The sequence below is a fragment of the Euprymna scolopes genome, chromosome 3 (assembly GCF_053919585.1).
Source record: "Euprymna scolopes isolate OS-2025 chromosome 3, ASM5391958v1, whole genome shotgun sequence".
Classification (NCBI taxonomy): Eukaryota; Metazoa; Mollusca; class Cephalopoda; order Sepiida; family Sepiolidae; genus Euprymna; species Euprymna scolopes.
In genome coordinates, this window is record NC_136484.1 from 57,541,940 (window position 1) to 57,566,479 (window position 24,540).

Below are 24,540 nucleotides of genomic sequence, written 5' to 3' on the forward strand. Positions count from 1 at the left end.
ATGCAAGCTGATCTAAAATCTACAACAGAAATTACACAAACCTGATGCATAAGTATGTTATATATCTATATTAAAACTAAGTTTTTGTCTGTTAGTCACTTATAGGTCCCAAAACTATTGGTCAAAATTGTACCAAAATTGGGCCTAAGTATCTTTGGTGTGCCAGGTGTATTAATCAGGATTAAAAATTCTTATAATTACTTATTAGTACTACTAATAAACACTTATGGGCTAAAAGCTACTGGTCAAAAATACTAAATTTGGAATGAAACATCGCTGGCAAAATTGTCAAAAAGAGGTTCAAAATTATACTGCTTCCATCATTATAAAAAACTATGGGTTCCAATTAAATTTATTGAACAGAATTCTCCCAAATTTGGCATGAAACAAACCTAAGAATAACAGGTGTGTGATGGTATGACTAAAATTTTGCTTGCTACTACTACTAATAATAATAGTAGACACTTATAGGCTCCCAAACTATTAGACAGAATTCTAAATTTAGCATGAAGACCTTTCCATGGAAATAACAGTAGAGAAAGACTAGACACATCATGTCTGAAAGAAAAAGGCTGTAAAGAACAAAAGAGATAATCCTAACTAGATTGTGGATTCTATCAAGGCCAGAAAAATGGTATCTCCCGATGTGGCAGCACTGTTCCATTTTAGGACACATCAGATTCATACAGGTAAAGTCATGCACTTTCTGATTCGAACGGTTCTTCAGCAAACTTAACAATAAATTAGAAAAAAAATTACCATTTTAGATACGTGCACAGCATTAACACTTTCTTATTCTACCGCCAGTCTGTTAAAGCCAGGGATGGAGCATTCTACCGGATGCCAAACGTTCACTTGCTAACTCAGATATTCCAACCAAGAGATCTTTCTAAGATTCTGCCCATCCCTTTAAGTGCAATTGTTTGCACTTGGTTCACGGGGTATATTTTCCAGGTAGTTTTTTAAATTCTTTTTCATGAGTCCAGTTGCTCCTAGAATAGTGGGAATGATAGAGAGCTTCAAGATTCCCATTTCTTTTTTTCTTTTAATGCAGCTTAGGATGGATCATGCTATGCCAAATTAATTAATGTAAAACTAAATAATGCATGCCGCAGAACCAGTGGGATACTAAAACCAACTCCACTGCCAGCAGTGTACAAATTGGCTCGCATGGCACCTCATATCCGAAAGCTGCTAATAAGATATCCAAAAACACAAACAGGAAGCCAACACCCCTTATCTGGCCATGGACAACCAAGAGGCAAATTGAAATAAAAAGAAGCAGTTTCACGACCAAAGCGAGCTGTGACCGTGCATGGTCACAGAACTACTAGACTGGCAGATGGAATGATTGGAATGATTATTTGAATGAAACTATCCAAGAACTCAGAGAACATTCACAAGGAACAGATCTCTAAAAAAAAAGGACTGAGTGACCCTGAATAGAGTATAAGCAAAGGCCAAGTCAATAATGAGTAAAAGCAAAGGACAGCCAACAACTTCCACAGGTGGGAACCAGCAAAAACAAGCAACTGCCCTTGTGGAAATCCCAGACAGACAATGGAACACATCCCCAGAGACTGCAGTGATGAACGAAATTGAACTGACCAAGATTTGATGAACTGTAACCTTGATGTCCAACAATGGAGCCAGTATTGGCATACGATATTATGATGATAATGATCTGGAGTAAAAGTCGATCCTAGAAGCTTATCAAAACAGGATTTCTTCAAAGGAGAGAATGATTCATTTTAATTGGAGAAAAGGAAGGATCCAATTGTTGGTAGTGAAAGCTCCAACAGAAGACTGCGAAAGATACACTAAAACCCACCTTTTTGGCAAGTGTAATTAAAAGACAATTATCTGAAATCATTAAATCAAAAACAAATTATAGTTAATAATTAGTCTAATACTATATTTAATATATTACTTTTCATGTGTTGCATACTGTCTTCTTCAAATACACTATTTTGACAAAGGGTGTATAGGGCCACACTCATACAATTTGAATTTTAGTAGCAAGGAGGCTTATAAGGTGAATTTCTTAAACCTAAACTCACTTGGCTTTTCTTTTTGAAATAAAAAAAAAGCCCTTTCCTCTGGAGACTGGTTGCTAAAGAAACTCCAGTTTATTCTACTTACAGCTGATGGAGATGAGGTTCTCCTCCATCTCCATTGTCTTACACTCCTTCATGTGGTTATCCTCTCTCAACCTATCAGTTATCCCACTGCATTTCTTGTGTATCCAATGCTTACAAGTACCACTTTTTTCTTTTTTGGGGGGGATGGAGGGGGGGGGGGCTTCCCAACACTCCAGCCGCTGACTATCATTCTGGTATTGGTAAAATTCATTCTCAGACCTTTACTTTCTAGAGCATTCTTCCAAGTTTTTTGTTTGTTTTTTTTTGGGGGGGGGGTACAAATAATTTGTGTAATTTTTACTTGATTGCCCAGAATGATTTTAATTGTTTTATTTTTTTTTTATTTTGGGGAGAGTAGGAAGGCTGCAAAATGAAGGAAGGAGGCCAATAAATTGGTAAAGTATTAGAAGAATAGTAGGAAGCAATGTTGTTGAAACAGAAGGTGAAGGATATTCTTTATTTGAAAATGAGTATAATCAGAAATATTAGATAGTAAACTGTTGAAAAGATGAGGTTCTTCAAATGTTTATGTTTACAATTTATTGTCTGCACATCTCAGCAAAATTCATTAATTTGTCAGCAAAATTCATTAATTTGTCAGCAAAATTCATTAATTTGTCAGCAAAATTCAGTAATCTCTATTAAATTCTTAGATGACTATTCTTCATTTGCATGTAAGATTGCAGACAAGAACGATCGATCAATTCTAAAACTTTTACACAAAAATGTAACAAAGCATAATTTTAAAGGAGTCATTCGTGTAGAGATTGACACAAACAAGATTATCAAAAAATGCTGACCAAACTTTGAATGAAATATGTCGTTGAGAATAAAAACGACATTGCCAATACACTTGGGATGGAATGTGACATTTGATTTGCTGAATTGATTGTTGAGATGCATGTCATTATTTACTTGCCTTCCCACAAGAGCAGAGTTAGACAATATCAGTTTTTAATGTGGAGGAAAATTCAGCTCCACAAAAAGGGGCACTCTGTATTGGGGAAAAACTTAAATCGTCTCAAACTAGAAGAATTTCTCCTCCACTAATCAAGGACAGAAATGAAGAAGTGTAGTATCAAAACAGATACTACACTTTACACACAGCCAAAAGGGCCACAAACTATATTTATACCAATCAATATTTCAAATATATATAAAATAAAAAGGTACTTATGCTGAGAAGTTACCATCCTGAAATAATAATGCTATTATTTGGACACCCATTCTTAACGTGAAGAGGGGAAGGTATTTTGTAACTATTCTGTACTTTCACCCAACAATTTAATAAAAGAAAAGATGTCGTAAAACTTGAATTTAACTTGAAAATATTATTATTAAAAAATAGCCCAGTAACTCCTCTGTAGAAGCACCAAAATAAATTCATATCATTGAATTTATTTCTGGACAATATTTTAACTAATAAAAAAAGATTTTTCTTGATTGAAACACAATAACCAATAAATCTATCTGGATTGTCTATTTTATGAGATAAGTATAAAAGGTAACCAAAGTAGATTTTCTCTAAATGCTTAAACAAAAATTCAAAGACAAAGATTTTAAATATCCAAGTATGAAGAACACTTGAAAGTTTTAACAATCGCATATTAATATTATTAGACTGAATGAAATAGAAACCAAAATTTCAACATTTCATGAAATTCCTTGAACTATTTTATAAACATAAACACATAATAAACAAGAACTGGAAAAGCTTCTTATGAAATGCTAATTTCTAATCTGAAAAAAAAAAAAAAAAAAAAGAAGCCATTTTCAAAAAAGACGAAATAGGAAAGGCTACAGCAAACGCTGACATTTAATTTAAAAGATCCTTAGATTTATCACACTATTAGCATTAGAAGTTGTTATTGGAAATGCTTGAATTACAAGTGCTTAACAAAATTTAGCACTAGCAAAATAATCACAAACTTGAATTTTCCAATTAGAAATACGTTAAAATTATACAATTAACAAAATTGACAAAACCATCTGAAAACAGGACATTTAAAAAGGAATATAAAATCGATTAAAGCAGAGAAAATTACTTTATGCTTTCATTCTGATATTTTAGCTTGTAAACTTTACAAGTGCTTCACATTAAAGCTTGTTCGTGTGGAGAACTACTCGAGTTTTCAGCCTTCATAACTAAAGATTTAAAATAATAAAAAATGCATTCATTGGAGTTAATAATAATAATAGCTATAGCTGTTCTCATAAATTACTGAATTTATATAAATGTACACACATAATGAGTCTTCATTATTTAAACATTATGTTATAAAAACAGCAGGTTGTAATTGGTATATTTCGATTTCCCAATTGTCATATATGTAAGCTGAAAGTTATGGATAAAAATAAATGAAAAAATATTTCCAAATGCATGAATTTGAAAAGTTTCTTTTCTTCAAAATATTTAATCATTGGAAAAACTGATTAAAACAAAATCTTCAAGTTGTTAAAAGTTCTTTACTGGTTGATATAATGAACAATGAAACTTTCTCCAGAGTATAGGATGCACGTCTGACAATTGATGATACCATGAAACTGCAGTAAAATCAAAGCTATTTTATTGCCATTGATATAGCCATATTCAACAGGATAGCGAGGTATTTATTTGGTCAAGATCTGCTCTTAATTTGCTTTTATTCCAATTTTGAAAAATTTATTTTTTTGTTTTGTGTGTGTATATATATATATATAAGAAGATAAAAAGTTAGATAGGAACTTTATTACATTATCAAGTCAATAAGGGTTATAGAAAGAGAAATAAGAGACTTATTAATATAATTATAATGTAATAAAGTTCCTGTGTAACTTTAATTTTTATATTGCTTGTACCTCTTAACGGAATACAGCTTTTTTTTTTTATCTAGATAGGTTTATCTTACCAGTGAAAAAGTTTATTTTTCAACTTAAGTTTATTAATATAGATACATATATGTGCAGGTGTTGTGTGTACATGCAAGTATATGTATGTCTACATATTTCTGTGTGCATCATATGTATGTTAATCCAATGTACTAATGTATGCTAATGTGTTTGTTAGTATATAAGTAAAATGACGATGTGTATGTGTTGACTATTTTTTATAGATGCATGTGCGGATGTCTGTACGGGTCTGTTAATACATAAGTAAACATGCAGATATAGCCTAGAGGTAGAGGGCTGCATAGGCTAACTTACTATTCTGAACTTATTTATTTATTATATATACGTTTAACACAACTTTGATGGTTGAACACTTCTCTGTGCGTGTGTGTTATTTATATATATATATATATATATATATATATATATATATATATATCGGCATTGTTTCCAATCGTCCTGAACCTCCACTTGCCACTGGTATTCAACAATGCAGATTCAGGAGAGGTGTGGTTAGAGATTGCGCAACTCTTACCATAAAAAAAAAAATTTTACATGCAGGCACCTTTACAGTGGGTATCCATAGTCTGTCAAGACTGAGAGAAGCCTTATATATGTGTGTGTGTGTGTGTGTGTGTGTGTGTGTGTGTGTATTGTTTACATATAGATAAGTTGAATATCTTCCAGTACGCCATGCTTCCTTTACATGTTTTTAACTTCATCCCCGCCCTCTCTAGCCAAAACTTTCTATGAGAATTAAATCCATCTGTCTTTTTAGTATATTTACTGTGGCCTGAGAAAACTGGACTTTGAACAAAGTCTCGGTTAAAATATGTATGCATATATGTAGCCAAAAATGTTTGTATAAATAATAATTTACTATATATAATGATTTTTTTCTGCAATCAAGGTTTCTTTGTCTCATACGAAATGTCAAGTATCTAATAATGGAATGAAATAAGATATGATTAAAATATTTCAGCTTTTAGAAAAATTTCAAACCGAGTCAAGTTTATGTCAGTTATCTGACTTTTATTGTTAGTTGTGGAATTAGAGTTGAAAGTTTTAGAAGTTGTTGATCGTACCAGTAAGAATGCTATAAGTTGTAGCTAAACTTTTTAATCTCCTGAGAATCAGGATACATCAATAAAGAGTCGGAGATTTTAGAATTCTAGAATTTAGAGCCAGAATTTTTGGAATCCTAGGAGTCAGAGTCGGAGTCAGATCTCATACTTTCCGACTTCGCAACCCTGGTTAGTGTGCATGTAATTACATGCATCATTCTTAAACTCTAAAAGATGCATGTAAAGTATACTCATGCATACAGAAAAAGAAATAAATGGTTTACACGTTAATATGTTTAATATAAAAAGATTTCTTGTAGATAGTATCATGATTATGAAAACAATGTAGTAATCATTTCATAAAATCAGAATGTTAAAAAGGATATTCACATTATATGAAAAATGCAGAAGACTGTATAATGACAAACACTAAACGTAATGACAAGTAATATTTAACATTCTGGCACCACATAAATGTCTACTTTCCCAGCCGCTGAAGTCATCAAATAAAACAAGGAATACCCCCTCTCTTTCTCCCGAGCACTTTTTTTTTTTTTTTCTTTTTTTTACAAATTTTTTAGCTAAATTTTGAACTGTGAGGTTAGGATGGATAGGCGTTTATCATTTCATGCATGAGAAAAGCTCGGTCGGCATGAATGAATGAAATTTGAATGAAGTGAAATGATGAATGAACTCTAGGAAATCATTCTGCTACAACTGCTAGACACGTTCAAATTCCATGCATTCTGTTAGGACAGATTATTTAAAGATTTGGAGGGGAGGTACCCTTTCATTTGCAAACAAATATCTTAGACTAGAATTAAAACTATAAGAACTTGTTTTGGCTTGTTTTAATCAATATTTTGTAATAATTTTGGAGAGGAGAAATATTACATAATCCACGCTGAACAGTTATTTATTTAAGCAAACATTTTTACATCTGCTATGTATCAATTAAGTGAAACTAACAGATAAATTAGAAATAAAAATATTTGGGACAAATTTTCGAATAAGGATTCTTCCACTAAAGTGATTTTATGTTACTAGAAAGCTATAATAAAGAAAATATTGGTAGACTTTCAAATTATTTTAATTTATTAATAGCAGCAGTTTTGCTATTATTTTCTACTAAAATTCTCTACCCGGCGTTGCTCAGATGGAGACATATTGCTGGGTGAAGGGCCGAAGGGGTTTGAGAAAATAATTTTAAATACTGTCGTGTGTGTGTGTGTGTGTGTGTCATGAGAGTAATAGTATTCCGAAGAGACAAAAAAAAAAAAGGAACAAAGTTATGTGTTCATATCAACGTTTCAGCTTTATTGCGATTCATACAGAGGAAGTCTTGAAATAAAAACAAAACGTTGCGTTGATAAACACATAACTTGGTTTGTTCCTTTTCTCTCTCTCTCTCTCTATATATATATATATATATATATATATATATATATGTGTGTGTGTGTGTGTGTGAGATGTGTGTGTGTGTGTGTGATATGTGTGTATTTTTTTTTTTTTTTCCTTTTTTATTTCAATAAATATTCAATCTGTATGTATTAAAGTTAGGCGAGAAACACATGTCTGGTAATTTTATTAATAAAGATATGAGGAAGCGTATGGAGGGGGTGGTGAAAGAAGTTTTAAAACAATAATTAAATACATCAGCTGGTGTTTATTTTGGATTCATAACTAATACTTATTATTTCCAAACCAAGTCAGACAATAAGGCTTCCTAGTTTAAGGTGCCTTCAAACGATTACTAAATGAATGGGACAAAACGTGGGTAAGGGGGGAAACATTATCAGTTAAGTAGAAAAAAAAAATTGAAATATTAGCAGTCAAATGTACAAATTAATGAACCTTTTAAGGGACATAAAGGTGATTTGTGTACTAAAAGATGCATATTAAAAAAAATGAGAAGGGAAAAATTGAACACGAAGTAGGGGGGTAGCAAGAGTTATGTCATGGAAGACACGAGATCGGGGAATGTATGACTAGAAGAAAGACGAATTCACATGTTCTCTTACACACACACACACACACACACACACACACACACACACACACAAATTTCATGTTTATTGAATATTATTATCCGTCACAACTTGAAAAAATGCAAAGATTTAAATATTTTTTTTTTTTTTTTCAAATATGGAATTAAAGACAGCTAAATTAACAAGTATATACGTTGTTAAAACTAAATGCAACCGAACAGCATTTACATTTTTCCTCGTGGGACGAACAGACGTCTTGTATGAGGCAGTTCTGTCTGTCATCATGTGAGAGAAATGAACGACTATCGGATTGTTAGAAATAAAGAAATAAATATGGCAAATCAGAAATCGCTTCTTCAGTATGAAATGGTTAATGTCTACAATAGCAACAATTTAACCAAGTAGTAATCTTTACAACGACAGATTTGAACATAACGATCTCCTAGTCCTCCACCGCCTCTCTGTCCTTCGTTGTCGATATTATGGGGTTGTTGTTTATTGTTTTTTTTTTTGTTTTTGTTTTTGTTGTGTGTGTGTGTGTGTGTGTGTGTGCTTATGCACTTATGTTATCGCGCTATTTTTTTTTTTAATAACATTTTCAAGTTAAATTCAAATTTTACGACGTTTTTTTTATTATTAAATTGTTAGGATAATTACGAAACGCCCTCCCCTCCCAATGTTAAGAATGGCTTTCTAATAACGTTATTATTTCAGCACGATAACATAAGTGCATAATTACCTTTTTTTTAATAATCATTATTAAATTTTCTTTCTTTATTTACTAAAATGATATTGTCTCCATTGCGTACAAACCATAAATGAAAGGACGTGACTAACGACCGTATCAAAAATATCCTCAAAACGTCAGCTTCCTCTCTCCCTCCTACATGTGCGTGCAGTTCTAAAAACATGCTCCTCATAATTCTATTACACTGTGCATGTGCAGTGTGCACTTATTTAGTAGTAGAGGAGAGGAGTCTCCTCGATACGCATACAAAATTCAGTTACTTATTTGCAAGAAATAGCAACAATATTTTGCTACAATCTGGAAGATAATTTCTAATTAATGAGAGCAAAAAAAATCAAATCGAGAAGCTTTTAAAAGCGAATATTAAATTGACATTTTTAATAAAATGATGACACTAGGTAAACTGCTAAATGCCGACGACACGAAAAATTGTCACTTAATGTGTCATTTCATTTCGGACATTTACATTCCAAACATAAAACACAAATGTTAGGTTTTTGAAAGGAAATTATGTTTGCGTAAAAAGTAAACTGTTTGAATTCAATCAACAAATATTTAAAAAGAAAAAGAACACAGGAAAATTGTTCCTACAAACTAGGGATAATTTGGTATTTTTTAGCAACTCCACTCTCCAGTCTCTAAACTGAACTTAGGGTTAGGATTCTCATTTTTCAATGTCAAGATCGTTCTCAGAGCAATCGAAAAACAACACTCCTTTGTAGACGGGAAAGATCCTATAAAATTATCATGGTTTTCGTTCAAATGTATTATTTTTATTGAATAAAAATAAAGATACTTATGCAGAATACGTAAAAAAGTATTATGCTGGGACAAGACGGTCCCGAATCTCCGTGCCGGTATTTATCATAAACTATGTAAAACGAAAAAAATTGAAAGAAATGTTGGATTCCCAAGATGCTGAAACCAGCCAGCAGTAGTTGATGTGTTTAAAATATACTGATAATGTTGAGAGGGATGGGAAGGAGTGTGTTCGAGTTCATTTGTAATGGTTGATTGACAGACCACGAAATAATGCTCTGTATGAACTATTTTGATAGATTCAACAAACAGATATTAAAGCATTAAGACGTAAAAGAAATATGTGCGTAATATATTACATTTGCATTTTTCGGACTACTATCCTCATATTGGTTGTTATATTCACAACGTTTCAGCCGATGTAACCTTCAACCTTCTTAAAATTCAAAAACCGGACAAGTGCTAAGAAATAATAAGTGACAGTTTTCTGCAGATTGATGGCTCATCTTGTCGAACTTGAGAACCTGGACCCATGGCGTAAACAGTTAATAGTGTTCGTTAAGAATCGGTTCTAAGTGACAATCTCTTCTGGAAGTTGATCCTTCAATTCTTCTAGATGCGATCATAGCTAAGAATAAGATCACGTCACGGCTGATGGAATAAGAACAATCTATTCCCGTATATTAAATAAAAGATTCAGTTTGAAATTTCATAAAGGTTCCCAATTTCTAAAAGATGCACTTGAAACAGATCAGCAGCAACGTTGTAAATAGAAAAAAAAATCACGGCGAGAATAGTAGCCCGAAAAATCAAATGTACATTCCTCATCTAAAAAATTTTAAAGCCTAGATTTCAATTTTCATAAAATTATTACTAAAAACTTATTTTTTTATTTTTATATTCATCAATCATAATTCAATTATTATGCTTTTTGTGTGAAAACCTTACAAATGGAAAATCTCACCCCAATAAATACTTAATATTTATTTTCGAAATGCAAGTAATAAAATCCGTCAAGTGCGAATGTCATCATTATTTTTTTATTTACTTATTTCGGTGAAAGTTCGCTGGTTGACCACCGAAAAAGACTTACCTTTAAGAATTTGGGATTAAATTGTTAGATTAAGGTACAGAATAGTTACAAAACATCCTTTCCTCCCCATGTTAAATAATAGGTTTCTAAATAATTAACCCAAAAGCAGAATACGTTTAACAACAAATGCCCACCTTCTTAAGGGTGGTCAACAACCAGCGCATTTTTTACCCTTATTTCACTAGAAAAGTATGTTACCGGCCAAATTCCAATAAGCATAAAAATGATGGACTTTGTAAACGAAAATAGGGAGATGGGAAATTTGATATCACAAAAATAACATTAAATAAACTGATTGCTCATTTATTTAAAATCTAATGTTTTCTTCATCAGTTTATTTATGTTTATGCATACACGCCCAGGTTTAAAGTTTAAAAGCCTAAAAATAAAAAAAAAATTCCGTTTCACAATTTATTTATTTTAATTTTTACAGTCCCTATTTACTTTCCTCCCCCACGAGAATAAAGTTAGACACACGTGGTCGTTTTGTTTTGCTTTTTAGTGTGGGATATCACGACCTCGTGGGGTCAGCAGTCAGCAGCACTCACCCCCACTCTCCAAAACATTGTATCTTGGATGAAACAAAATAAAAATAAAACAAATCTAAATTTCCTTAGTCAAACAGGATTTCTCCTCCTCCGACAGAACACTACAGTACACTTTGATCGTAGCCCGAAAGCCAACATTAATGGAGAAATATTTTAATACTGGAAAAGTATCAGCCTATTTTGTAGTTTTCAACAACAAAAATACTTTAAGAATTTGAATCGAGATATGTGTGTATGTACCTAAGTTTGGTTCAGTTCAAATTCTATAGAAGCAGTGCTTCTAAGAAGCACCTAAAAATTATACTAGTTAATAGCACTAAAAATACAAAGTGGACATAAACGAAAAGAAAAAACAGTTCATTCATTACTGCAATTAATTTTGAAGTCATTAAGTTATTTTTTTTAACATCTATAAATGAATAAACATTTTAATGGATTTGATTATCAGATATAGCTAAAAAAAAAAAAAAAAAAAATGCATTTTTAAAAATAAAGAAAAAAATCAGAAAATTAGAGAAATATTTTTCTCTGTGAATCAAAAAATTAAAATTATTTTTGTGGGTGTGTCTGTGTTTGTGCAGAAAAAAAAAGAATTTGCTGACGGAAAATGACATAAGCGAAAATAAAATGCACCCCCCCCCAAAAAAAAAGGTATAATTTAAACTCTAAATGGGGCAATTGTTAATTAAATTAAGTTTTACGAACTAAAAAAATGCAAAAAGTAAAACAAACGTTTACTTAAAAGTGATAGCGAAACAAGGTTTTTTTTAATGCCACTATGAAAATTAGAAGATGAAAATAAAACTAATTAAGATTATTCGAACTAGTATTCTCATCATTTTCAAAACGTTTCAGCCAACATAACCTCCGACCTTCTTCATGTGCATCTTTCCGAACTTGGCTACCTGGACATATGGCCTAATGTTTAAAAGCGTTGGTTTAAATTTTAAACCAACGCTTTTAAACATTAGGCCATAAATTCTTACTACAGGCGACAATAACAAAAATGAACACTACCCTGTCTGACTGAAGGGATTAGAACAATCTACCACGTACATTAGATAAAACAGTTCATCGAAATTCTGTCCACGAGTTTGATTAGAGAAGGTTCATAAGTTCGAAAAAAATGCTTCTGAAAAGTTTTCAGTGAAAACGATCGGCAGAAACATTGCGAATATAAGAACCAAGATGACAATAGTAAGGCCAAAATAATACAAAGTGCAGTTTACGGCCGTGCGATGTTTGGATAGGATTTTCAAGTTTAAATTAAAATTTTACATCTTTTGTTTATTAAATTGTTAAGTTGATACAGAATAATGTTTAAAAAGCCATCCTCCACATGTGAAGAATAGCTAGCTACATCATAAGGTTATTAGTTCAACACGGTCCGTAAACTTCAAAAGTATCAATACAAATTTATAAATCATTTCAAAACAATCTTTCTTTAAGAACCAAATGTTACGATTGTTATTCAAATTTTACACTAAATTAAAACAAAAACATTTCTAAACAAAACTTTTTTTTTAGATTAATAGAAATATATGGCGATTAGAAGGCGTCACTTCGTAAAAGATTATTTTTTATAATGTTGAAAGAAAAATGAACGAATATAAAAAAAATTATAAATTCAGATTAAATAAATTTATGCGTTTAGTATTTAAAACTACAACTTTAGTAAAAGGTATTTTTTTTGTTTTTATAAAGATTATTTAAAAAAAAAATATTAGGTTCATTATATTCTGTGATCGTTAATTAATAAGTACTGAAATTTTTCATTAAAATTGGTTGATTTCCTGAATTTTGGTGAATTTTTAAGTGAAGGGAGGGTTCAAAATGTTTATACATTTTGGGGGATCGGCCATTCATTTTGCACGTACCTAGTTTTAATAAACACATTTGTTGAACTTTTTTTTTTGAGTGGCTGCGATCAAAACAGAATAATTCAACTTCACAAAATTAAACTAAGTATAATGTTTTATTTTTCTACCCTGTAATATAAAAAAAAAATAAAAAGAATGACGCATGAAAAAAAAATAATCGGATTTGATACTTATTGCAGAATACGGACCGTGCTGAAATAACGTTATTATTTAGAAACCCATTCGTAAAAAATTCGGAGGTGGGGGGGGTATTGGTTTGAATTACTCTGTACTTTCATCTAACAATTTAATAAACAAAATATACTGTAAAAAATTAACTTTAATATCATATCTAAACAAAAAAACACGGTCCGTAATCTAGATAACCAAACCACCTCAGATTTTTCAAGGATTGAAATAAATACAAGATCCATGAAGAAATGTTTAAAATAATTTGGATTATTCAAATTACTTATTTCCACAACGCTTCGGCCGATGTAACCTCCGACATTCTTCAGGTGCATATTTCAGAATTTTGGAATAATACAAATTATGAATTATTATTTCCAAAAATACCAAAACTTTTTTTTTTTTTTTTGTATTTTTGCTCACTTACCATGAATACTCGTCATCCTTTGAAGACGAAAGACTATTTACATCCAATATATCAACATCGTCATCCGACACTTGGTGGACATTATTATTGTTATGATTGCAGCTGTTATTCTGGTTTTGATGGTTGTTGATGCTCGGCGATCCATTGTGCGTGATCTTACTGTCCACATCTCCATTGTTGAGTTTCTGTTTGCCCCTTAAAAGCTCGTTCTGGAGTTCGAGCTTCTTCACAAGATCTTGTAGTTTGCGTACTTCGGCTTGAGGGTCGACCAGAGAAGAATCCTGAGGACTGGCCGCCTCTTTCTTCGACACGCTGTTCATTATTATTATTTTTTTTAACTTTTTTTTTTTTTTTTTGCAAGGAGACGAAAGAAAAAAAAAAGACGTTACTTTTGGTAAATATTCCTTCCTGTTGTACCCACCAAACCCCCGACAATATTTATGTTATGTTGTATCAAATAAGGCTGTTTTAGATCTCGAAGAAAATAAAAAAGTATAATTTCGGCAGGAGCCACCATCAGATAAGAGAATCAGTGACAGACGTCGTCGTCCTGTAGCAGGAATACAATTTGTGCGCATGCGTAGCGCATAGATCACCGGAAGTGGAAATAAGGTTACACAAGGGCAATTCACATAAATACATATCCTGCCAAGGGCCATAAAACGATACAATTTCGAAACCTAGGGTCCTATTATAATAGTTTACATAAGATATTATTAGGTATTTACACTATTCATTAAATTATTCTCCTGCCACCATAAAAAAAGATGAGATTCTTTTTTTTTTTTGCCGATTTCGTGTGCACACAGTAAAAAAAAAAAAAAACTAAGACTAAACAATAATATTTTAAAGGGAATCAGTTTGTCATATAAATTTAACATAAAATAACACCCTATTTCTGGCCCATGCTAGTGTTTTTAGAGCAGTTAACCTTTTTTGATATCGAAGATAAATCCTTTGTTTTGAGGGGAGGGGTTATCTAAGCAATTACGTGTGGGTTTACGACTTTGCTACCCGGACTTAAGGTTAGTGATAAAAAATTTGGTTAATTGCCCTGCAAAAGTTAGAATAACTTAGAAATGGGCGATCGTTTTACATTAAATTATATACAAACTTAATTCTAAAAAAAAAATTCTTTCTCCTAGATTTTCAGGGTGGTTACTAGTAATCGCCCACAAAAAATAGAATCATTTTATCTAAATCTACAAATTTACTATTTTTTATTGACTATCAAAATTAAATATCTATTTGGGTGCAGGTAAAATTCATGATTTCAATTGTGGATATTATTGGAAGGTCTCTTATACTCACAGACACAATGACACCTGGCACATGCCTTCGGCCTTATATAACAGTCGAGGTTGATTTTGTTCACTCCCAAGCATTCCTTCCTCTTCTGAGAAGATGTACTTGTTTATTACTGGTCACCCAATAGGATGTAGGTCGGGTAGTCACCAATTTATAATTGGGATTTATCAATTTATAGGACCGAGTTTGCGTGTGTCGCAATTTTATTGAAGTCGAAAGTAAGAGTGTATCCGCGGGACCATTAAAAGTAAACTTAATGAGATTGCCGATTAATAGAAAGGTTTCACCAATCCACATCCTTACATAAAGAAATAAAAATGAAATCCAGAAAATAACATCTATCGTAGCCTCACCGTTGACTCAGTAATTTTGGCCAAGATCAAAGTGTAGTATCTGTTCTTTAGACGCGGCACTTCCATTTCTCGTTCTCTTTCAATGGAGGAGACAATTTTTATTTTCGTACCTTTTCTCCACGTTAAAAAACGACCCTGGTGTCTAACTCTGTCCCGTGGGGAGGCATTGTAAATAGGTACTATGTTTACAGCATGCTGGCTGGAGTCGACTGATTGGTTTTTGGTACAAAATTACAATGGGGAAAGGAGTGGCTGGTTACTTTTAATGCATCTAAAACCAAGCTTCTATCTTTACATCATCAATGTTCTGATCCCCATCTGGCATCAATTAAAATGAATGGCTCTAGTCTTGGGGAGGCCTTAAGTTTTGACAGGCTTCTGGGCTTGACCTTTACTCCTGATCTTAAACGGAATACGTACATCAAATCTGTTGCCAAGGCCGCTGGAAAAATGGTCAGATACTTCTATCGATCCAGTAGATATCTCACTGCTGATGCAATTCTTTATCTATATAAGAGCCAGATACGTCCAAGGATGGAATACTGTTGTCACATATGGGCAGCAGCTGCTAAAAAAGAATTGTCCTGCCTTGATAGGGTTCAAAATAGACTTCGTGGCCTGGTGGGAGATGTCCTTTTCTCTTCGCTGCAATCTCTATCTCACAGAAGAGATGTTGCAAGTTTGTCTTTGCTTTATCATTATTTTCATGGAAAGTGTTCGACTGAGCTTCAATCTATGGTCCCTCCCTCGCCAAACTTTCACAAGAAACACTCGTCTAGCTAAAAACACTATCAATAATTCCCCCCCCACTCTTTATCTGTGCCTAAACCTAAACATAGATTCCATGATCAAAGCTTCTTTCTTAGAACTGCACGCCTGTGGAATTGTCTTCCGTTTTCCTGCTTTCCAGCCGTCTATAATATGGTTGTCTTCAAGTCCAACGTGAACAAGTTTCTGATGAGCCGTTCCACTTAAGTTAACAAGTTTACCGAACTTCCATTACTATCGATTACTATATTGTCCTTTTGACTACTGTACACTCTTTAACCCTTATCCTTGAGTGGCCTATCCATGAACGCTGTCTGAAAAAAATATTTTTTAACTTTGTTTTCTTCGTAATCCGATTGGATGAAAAAAAAACAACATCTTTGTGACGTAAGGTGCTTTGGAAGACGTCCGCATGGAAAGGCATAGTTTAGTTTATATGCCCATAGAATTTGCGTGGGTGTAGAAAGGAAATGTGAGCGTAGCTGAAATGATCTTTACACAGCTGTGCGCGAAACTGGGTTTTACAGTTGGGACTGCATGCTATTATTCTGTTTGAGTAGCCCGCGTCGTTTACTGAGTCAACGACAGGGCTACGATACATCTCCCGACAAAGAACACAAAATCACTGTGTTGACATGAAATAAATAACATTTATTTACGTGTTAGGAATATTAGTTCAAATCATGTTTGAATCGTGTTTTCTTATGGGGAATGTTCATAATGAAGGATAAATCAAGTGAGGATTTTGTGAGAATAGCACGAGGCTTGAAATTACTGATTTTTGTATAAGTGTACCATATGTGGGCTTAAGGTCCATGTGACCATTTTTGAGAAGAACAGTTCATAAATGAATATGAGTGTGTGTGTGTGTGTGTGTGTGTGTGTGTGTGTGTGTGTGTGTGTGTGCATATCATAAGAACAGTAGTTGGAAATAAGATTGTTTAAAGGAAAATTTAAGTCTTTGCTCAATGTGGTAAGTTTCAATGAGGGTAATAAGGTTCATGCTTATCATGTGCAAAATCATGACAGGTATATATATTATTTTTTAATTGGAATTCATTATTGAGATGAGTATTATTTATATTAATTGATATAAATTATACTCGTCTATATAATATGAATAATACCCATCTCAATAATGAATTCCAATTAAAAAATAATATGTACCATTCGGACCATGGAAGATCAGATAATAAATAAATGTGGATTTATAAGATCAAAAAATCCAACCTTGATCGTCCTTCAGGGCCTGTGGCACAGTTAATAGAAACATTGAATCTCTACGGTTCCAGATGAGCATTGTCTGAAGATAGCAGTTTCAATTCTACCCAAAGCCGGTCAGAGGCTTACTTGGGCAAAACGTGGTGAGACGACAACAACTACAGATGGCAGTGCTTAGAATGCAGTCAGGAGATTTGAAGTTCCTATCCGTCGCGGTTACCACCTGACGAAGGCCAGAGGAATAGTTGGCTGAAACGTTGTGAAAAAACAACTAATAAAGATGAGAATAATAGTCCACAATAAATAAATTAATATCATGACAGGTTTTTGTAGATTTCCTGGGATGGAGTTTACTTGAACACATGTTAACACTTGAGAAATCAAAGAGAAAACTGATTTGATTTTTGGCATGCAAGTCTATATATAGGCCTTCTTGAATGTTCCAGCTTGTTTACTGTATTTATACGCAAGGGAGCGTAACATAGTTCCTTTTGTTTTATGTGTGTGATGGTCGCATCATGACGCCATGTACCTACGCATTCTTCATACGCGTAGGTGTATCAAAGCGGTGATCACTATGAAATGTTCCTGCTGGGCATTTGTTCCAGCCAGGCATAGCGGTTGCTATAATCCGAAGGGCCCCTACCAACCAGTTTAATTTAGGCAACTTTTGCAACCCTCCAGAGTGGGGGCTGAATTCCCCATTATAAACTGACCTCATATCTAACCTTACTTTAGATGGAAGCAGATAAATAAACTAATACAATGTTTTTACTTCAAATTTTTTGTAATTTTATAACGTTCTTTTATAACGGTTTTTTACTGTTATGAAGGATTCCATTTACCCACGTCATAACAAAAACAAAATATATTTACAAATTTAGAGTGGTGTAAAAGATAGTTTGAGTGATTAAATTGTCCGTTAGAAAAGTCTTAAAATCTTGTGTTTGTAGAATGTTTGCAATGTGGAAGAAGGCACAAATGTTGGAAGTGTGTGTATGTTTTTTTTCTATCGGTGTGAATTCAGGCGACATTGTGCATATGCAGCTTTTGTCAGTGTGTGAACTTCTTTTTTTCTTCTTAGAAGGGAGTCACCACTTAAGAAGGATAAGAGTTAATGAGTGTAAAATGGTCATTGAGACAACAATACAGTGATTCTTAATTGTGGAAATTGTGTAGAATTTGATTATTTAAGGAGGCGGCTCAACAGGAACATGTTTACATTGGACTTGAAGGCGACCATGTTGTACTTAACTGGGAAGCAGGCCAGCAGAACAGAGTTCCACAGAAGCTTTTGTCATTGAATTGCGTTTAGATTTAGGCACAAATAGAGATTGGAGTAAAATTGTTGATAGTGATTGTAGCTAGACGTGTGCTCATTGTGACAGTTTTGCAGGGGTTGGGGGACCATAAATTGAAGCTCAGACAAACACTTGCCATGAAAATATAAAGCAAAGACAAAATCGCAACGTCACTTCTGTGAGAAAGAGGCTCTAGAGAGGAGAAAAGGACATCACCTTTTTTTTTTTACAAAAGAGTGACCATTTATCAAGGCCGGAAGGTCACTCAAGGATAACGGTTAATCATTATACAGTGGTCAAAAGGAACATGTAGTAATCGTGACAAGTCGAAATTTGGTAAATTGAATTACTTAAGGAGATGGCTCATCAAGAATTTGTTCACGTTGAACTTGAAGACAACCATATTATAGTCAGTTTGAAAGCAGAAAAATGGAACAAAGTTCAACAGATATGCAGTTCTAAGAAAGAAGTTTTGTTCATGGAATCTACGTTTAGGTCTAGGCACAGATAAAGAGTGGGTGAAATTATTGATAGTGTTTTCAGATAGACGAGTGTTTCTCGCAAATGTTTGGTGAGATTGGAGCTCAAACGAGCACTTGCCATGAAAATAACGATAAAGCAGAGACAGGCTCGCAACGTCTCTTCTGTGGGAAAGAGGTTGCAGGGAAGAGAAAAGGGTATCCCCAACTAGGCTAAAAAGCCTATTTTGAACTTTTATTTTTGTCAAGACAGAATAAGCTGCTTCTAGCAGCTCCTGCCAGTTGAGGCAACAGTACTTCATCCTTGGATGTACTTGGTTCTTATACAAGTAAAGAATTGCATCAGCAGTGAGAAATCTACTGGAACAGTAGAACGATCCCACCATTTTTCCAGCAGACTTGGCAACGGATTTGATGTATGTGTTCCATCTCAAATCAAGAGTAAAGGCCAGACATAGAAGCTTGTCAAAACATGGAGCCTCCCCAAGACAAGAGCCATTTATTTTGATTGATGTCAGACGGGGATCAGAGCATTGATGATGTAAAGATAGAAGCTTGGTTTTAGATGCATTAAAAGTAACCAGCCATGTCTTTCCCCATTGAACCTTGTGATCAAAATCAGAGGAGAGAGAATCAGAAAGAACTTGGTCATTTACGGCCTTTGAAGTGTTGCCATAGATGGTAGTGTTGTCAGCATAAATGTCTACAAATGATCTTAGGATGTGATTTGAGAGATCATTTATGTAGATCAGGAAGAGAGTTGGGCCCAGGATGGACCCTTGATGGACTCCAGCATTAATACTGTGAGCTTCTGATTTCTGCCCATCAACCACTACTTTTATGAATCTATCAGACAGAAATGATTTAATAATTGAAAAGACATTTTTAGCTAAACTGTAGCTGGAGATTTTGTGAAGTACACCTTTGTGCTATACCCTATCAAAGGCTTTTAATATGTCAAGGACAATATTCCTAGAAAGGAAGCCTCCATTGAGAGATTCACTAATCTTATCAGATATAACTGTTAGCACATCTGCTGTAGATCTAGCAGAATGGAAACCATATTGTATGTCACTGAGGAGGTTATTTTTGCTGAGGTGGTTGACTACTTCTCTATTTAACACAGATTCCAGCAACTTACTCATGATGCACAAGAGACTGATTGATCTGTATTGAGAGGGAGATGAGCGATCACCTGAACTTTTAAATATGGAACATACTGATGAAGTTTTCCAGGGTGTTGGGAAGCAATTCTCCTTAAGACAATGCTTAAACAGCTTTGTAAGTATGGGAGCTAGTTTGAGTTGAAGCTTTTTGAGCAGTATAATAGGAATGCCATCAGGGCCAGTTGCTTTAATAGAATTAAGGTTTTTGATTAGCTTGGCAACATCACGTACAGATATTTATATGTCGCATAGTATGTTTTCAGACAATTTCAGGAAATATGGGGTTTGGCAGCCCTGATCGCATAGAGTAGAATTAGCTGCAAAGATTTTGGCAAAAAGTTTGGCTTTGTCCGATACTGACGAGATTACCTTACGTCCATTTATGATGGTTGGAAAAGAGCACACACTTCTATTCAGAACACTGTTCGTTATTTGCCAAAACTAATGGGAACCAAGCTGCTTTGGACTTGGCAGACTGATCACACAACTCGCTCATGTTCTTTATTACTCTTTTATAGTGGTTGGTGGCAGTCCTGAAGGTGTCTTAGTACATCTATTAGATTGGAAACAATGGAAATAGTGATTTTTGTCCGCAATGGCACAAAAATTACTATTTCCATTGTATCCATCTGGTTGGCTGTTAGGTTTTTGCTGGGTTTTCTGGAGGGTATGAAACGGTCTATACCTACAATCAGCCATTCTGTCAGGTCTGATACTATGGAGGACATGTTCTTTTTAAACATGGAATGTAGAGGTAAATCTGATATAAATGTATGAAAGCTAATCCCAGTCAGCCATAGATATATTGTACGATTGAGAAGTATATTGGAGTACTTATTACATTTTGTTTTTATCTTAACGGAGACAAGCGAGTGGTCGGAAGATCCCAGTGGGGGCAGAATGGAAGATGAACATAGTTCAGGGCAAATTGTGAGAAAAAGGTCTTGGAGACTTGCATACTGACCATCAATGTCAGGCACATGGATGGGTTCGTGAACAATCTAAGTTAGGTCATGAGCAATGGAGAAATCGTGACAGAACCTCCCCTCATCATCTGTCTTGTTTGAGTGGGCTAACTATTCCAAATTGTGAACATTGAAGTCTCCACAGACAGATGAAGGATGAGCAGACAGGATGTGGTCAATTTTTTCAGATATGCTCTTAAAAATAGTAACTCCGTTGTTACAGAGGCGATTGAGGGAAAATATAAATGCAGTGGTGTGAGCAAGTGCAATCCTAAAGTACATACAGGGCAATTTAGGGTCTTCTCTGAAGATGTCCCTACCACATAGAAAGCCATCTCTAATGTAGGCACATATTCCATGCCTATGTCGATCTTGGAGGTCAGATTTGGATGTTAAATTAGAATATCTTTTAATCACAAACTCATCTAGAGAAATAGTCGGTCCAATGCCAGTTTCGCTTAGGAAAAATAGGTTTGGTTTGGTTTGGTCTCCTGTAATTGGATTTCAACCTCTGTAAGGTTGGAGCGTAGAACCCTGATGTGGGAGAAAGAGATATGGTAGTGGGGGTTTATGTTGAAAGTTGGAGTTCTGGTTTTAATCTTGTATTCTTTCTGGAGACTTTTCATGATGCAGTTTTAGGATTTGTGGAATAGGTCGACAGATTTTGTTAGAGCAAGGCAGAGAGGGAAAGTAAGGAAGAAAAACAAGTGAAGAAATTTTTTTTTTTTTTGTAGACTATGATGAGGTAAAGCTGTAAGAATTACCCGCTAATATGGCATCGAGAAGTCCCACTAGAAGCTACTGCATGATCCAGAATCCATTCACCAAATGGCAATACAGCAGCTCCAGTACTTTGCACCTGCTGATAGGACGGCCTCCTTAGTGGTTAGTCCAAAGTTTGGGTCCCTGACTATCAGGCAGATAACATCAGCCTAGAAAAACGTTTGCCTTCAGCACCCTTACAAGGGTAGAAATAGAAACAGAAAATTTTCGTCATCTCAGGCGACTGTTCATGCAAAAATACTGCCAACCTAGAATACAGCTTTTTCTTCATCCTTTGTCAGAAAAATCACTTTCTACAAGAGGACTGAGAGACAAAGTAGGGAAAGTAAGGGTTACGAGAGCTGTCGACAACACATTTTTAATGCATTGTCTACTCTCCATTACCCCCCCCCAAAAAAAAAACTGATAATAATATTAAGTATTCTACTTAATATAAGTTCAATTGACCTGTTTAGGCGAAAGTAATGCAATAGGTTCCCCTCTCACTAACTGGAATACAGAAAGAAATTCAGTTGGCAAATTTAACGTGTGTAATTCTTGAGCAACTCGACTAAATTTCCTTGCGTCATTCCCTTTTGCTAACATTCGATGCCAGATGGCGCATTCATTAGTATGACTATTTGAAAAGTATAGTTAAAAATGGAATGGCATCGGCAGTTTCTTTTTGTTTTTGTTTTTTGCAAAAGAAATGAAGAAAGATATTGAATTAAAAATTGGAGAATACGTTTATTTTATTTATTATACCACAAATTGACAACAATAAATTCCAATAATAAATTTTGACAATAGTAGGGGGGGGCGGTTATTGGAGCAAGTGCAGAAAGAAAAACAACTAGGTAAATAAATTAATACATAACCGATGGAAAAACACATTTTAAAATAATTTTTTAATATTGCTTACCAGAATTCAGTTATTAGGTTTACTTCTGTAATTCTTGAACAACTCAGCTAAATTTCCTAGAGTCATTCCCAAATTAATTTGAATGGAAATTGTCTACCCCTTTTGCTAACATTCGACGCTAGGCAGGGCATTTATTAGCATGAGTATTTTAAAAGTACACCTAAAAATAGAATGGTGTCGGCAGTTTTTTTTTTTTTGTTTGTTTTATTTTTTTTTTTTTTTTGCAAAAGGAATATAGGAAGACAATGAATTCAAAATTGGAGAATGCGTTTATTTTGAGGAAAAATTTAGCAGGTGAATCACAAGCCACAAATTGACGTCAGTAAATTCCAATAATAAATTTTAACAATAGTATTGGGGGAGGGGGACCTGGGTAAGTGTAGAAATGACACAAGAGAAAAAAAATATTCGATACAGTAAAGAGTTAGACAATGGTAAAATTGCAGCCCCGACAGAATAATTGAAGAATAAAAGGAATGAAGAATAAAAAATTATAAAATCACTAACTTTGTCCGGCATTATTAGGAAGAAAAAGTGACACGATGACAGAAGATGATGTTCGTGTATATGTAAAAAACACACAAAGAGACACAAACGAGACGTTATATACACCTGAACGTTTTTGTTATGCATAATATTTTATATATATTTTATATATATTTTATGTTATGCATAATATTTTATATAATATTTTATATATATTTTTTGTTATGCATAATATTTTATATAATATTTTATATATATTTTTTGTTATGCATAATATTTTATATATATTTTATATATATTTTATGTTATGCATAATATTTTATATAATATTTTATATATATTTTATGTTATGCAGAATATTTTATATAATATTTTATATATATTTTATGTTATGCATAATATTTTATATAATATTTTATATATATTTTTTGTTATGCATAATATTTTATATAATATTTTATATATATTTTATGTTATGCATAATATTTTATATAATATTTTATATATATTTTATGTTATGCATAATATTTTATATAATATTTTATATATATTTTTTGTTATACATAATATTTTATATAATATTTTATATATATTTTATGTTATGCATAATATTTTATATAATATTTTATATATATTTTATGTTATGCATAATATTTTATATAATATTTTATATATATTTTTTGTTATGCATAATATTTTATATAATATTTTATATATATTTTTTGTTATGCATAATATTTTATATAATATTTTATATATATTTTATGTTATGCATAATATTTTATATAATATTTTATATATATTTTTTGTTATGCATAATATTTTATATAATATTTTATATATATTTTTTGTTATGCATAATATTTTATATAATATTTTATATATATTTTTTGTTATGCATAATATTTTATATAATATTTTATATATATTTTATGTTATGCATAATATTTTATATAATATTTTATATATATTTTTTGTTATGCATAATATTTTATATAATATTTTATATATATTTTTTGTTATGCATAATATTTTATATAATATTTTATATATATTTTATGTTATGCATAATATTTTATATATACATGATTTACATCCCCCTCCCATCTATAATATAGATCTCAC

General features: G+C 32.9%; 1 protein-coding gene across 13 annotated transcripts in view; it reads right to left on the reverse strand.

The window, feature by feature from the left end:
- Positions 1-14,264, reverse strand: part of LOC145255607 (SLAIN motif-containing protein 2-like) — a 291,352-nt gene extending 277,088 nt beyond the window's left edge. For 10 of the 13 annotated variants that reach the window (XM_080114202.1, XM_080114168.1, XM_080114186.1 and 7 more), the window contains exon 1: positions 13,685-14,258. In XM_080114202.1, the coding sequence (XP_079970328.1) occupies positions 13,685-14,004 (320 nt within the window). In that variant the 5' untranslated portion in view covers positions 14,005-14,258. Of the gene's footprint in view, positions 1-13,684 lie in introns of all 13 variants that reach the window. The other 3 variants (XM_080114160.1, XM_080114151.1, XM_080114182.1) reach the window with 2 other exon arrangements.
- Positions 14,265-24,540: the final 10,276 nt, after the last annotated feature.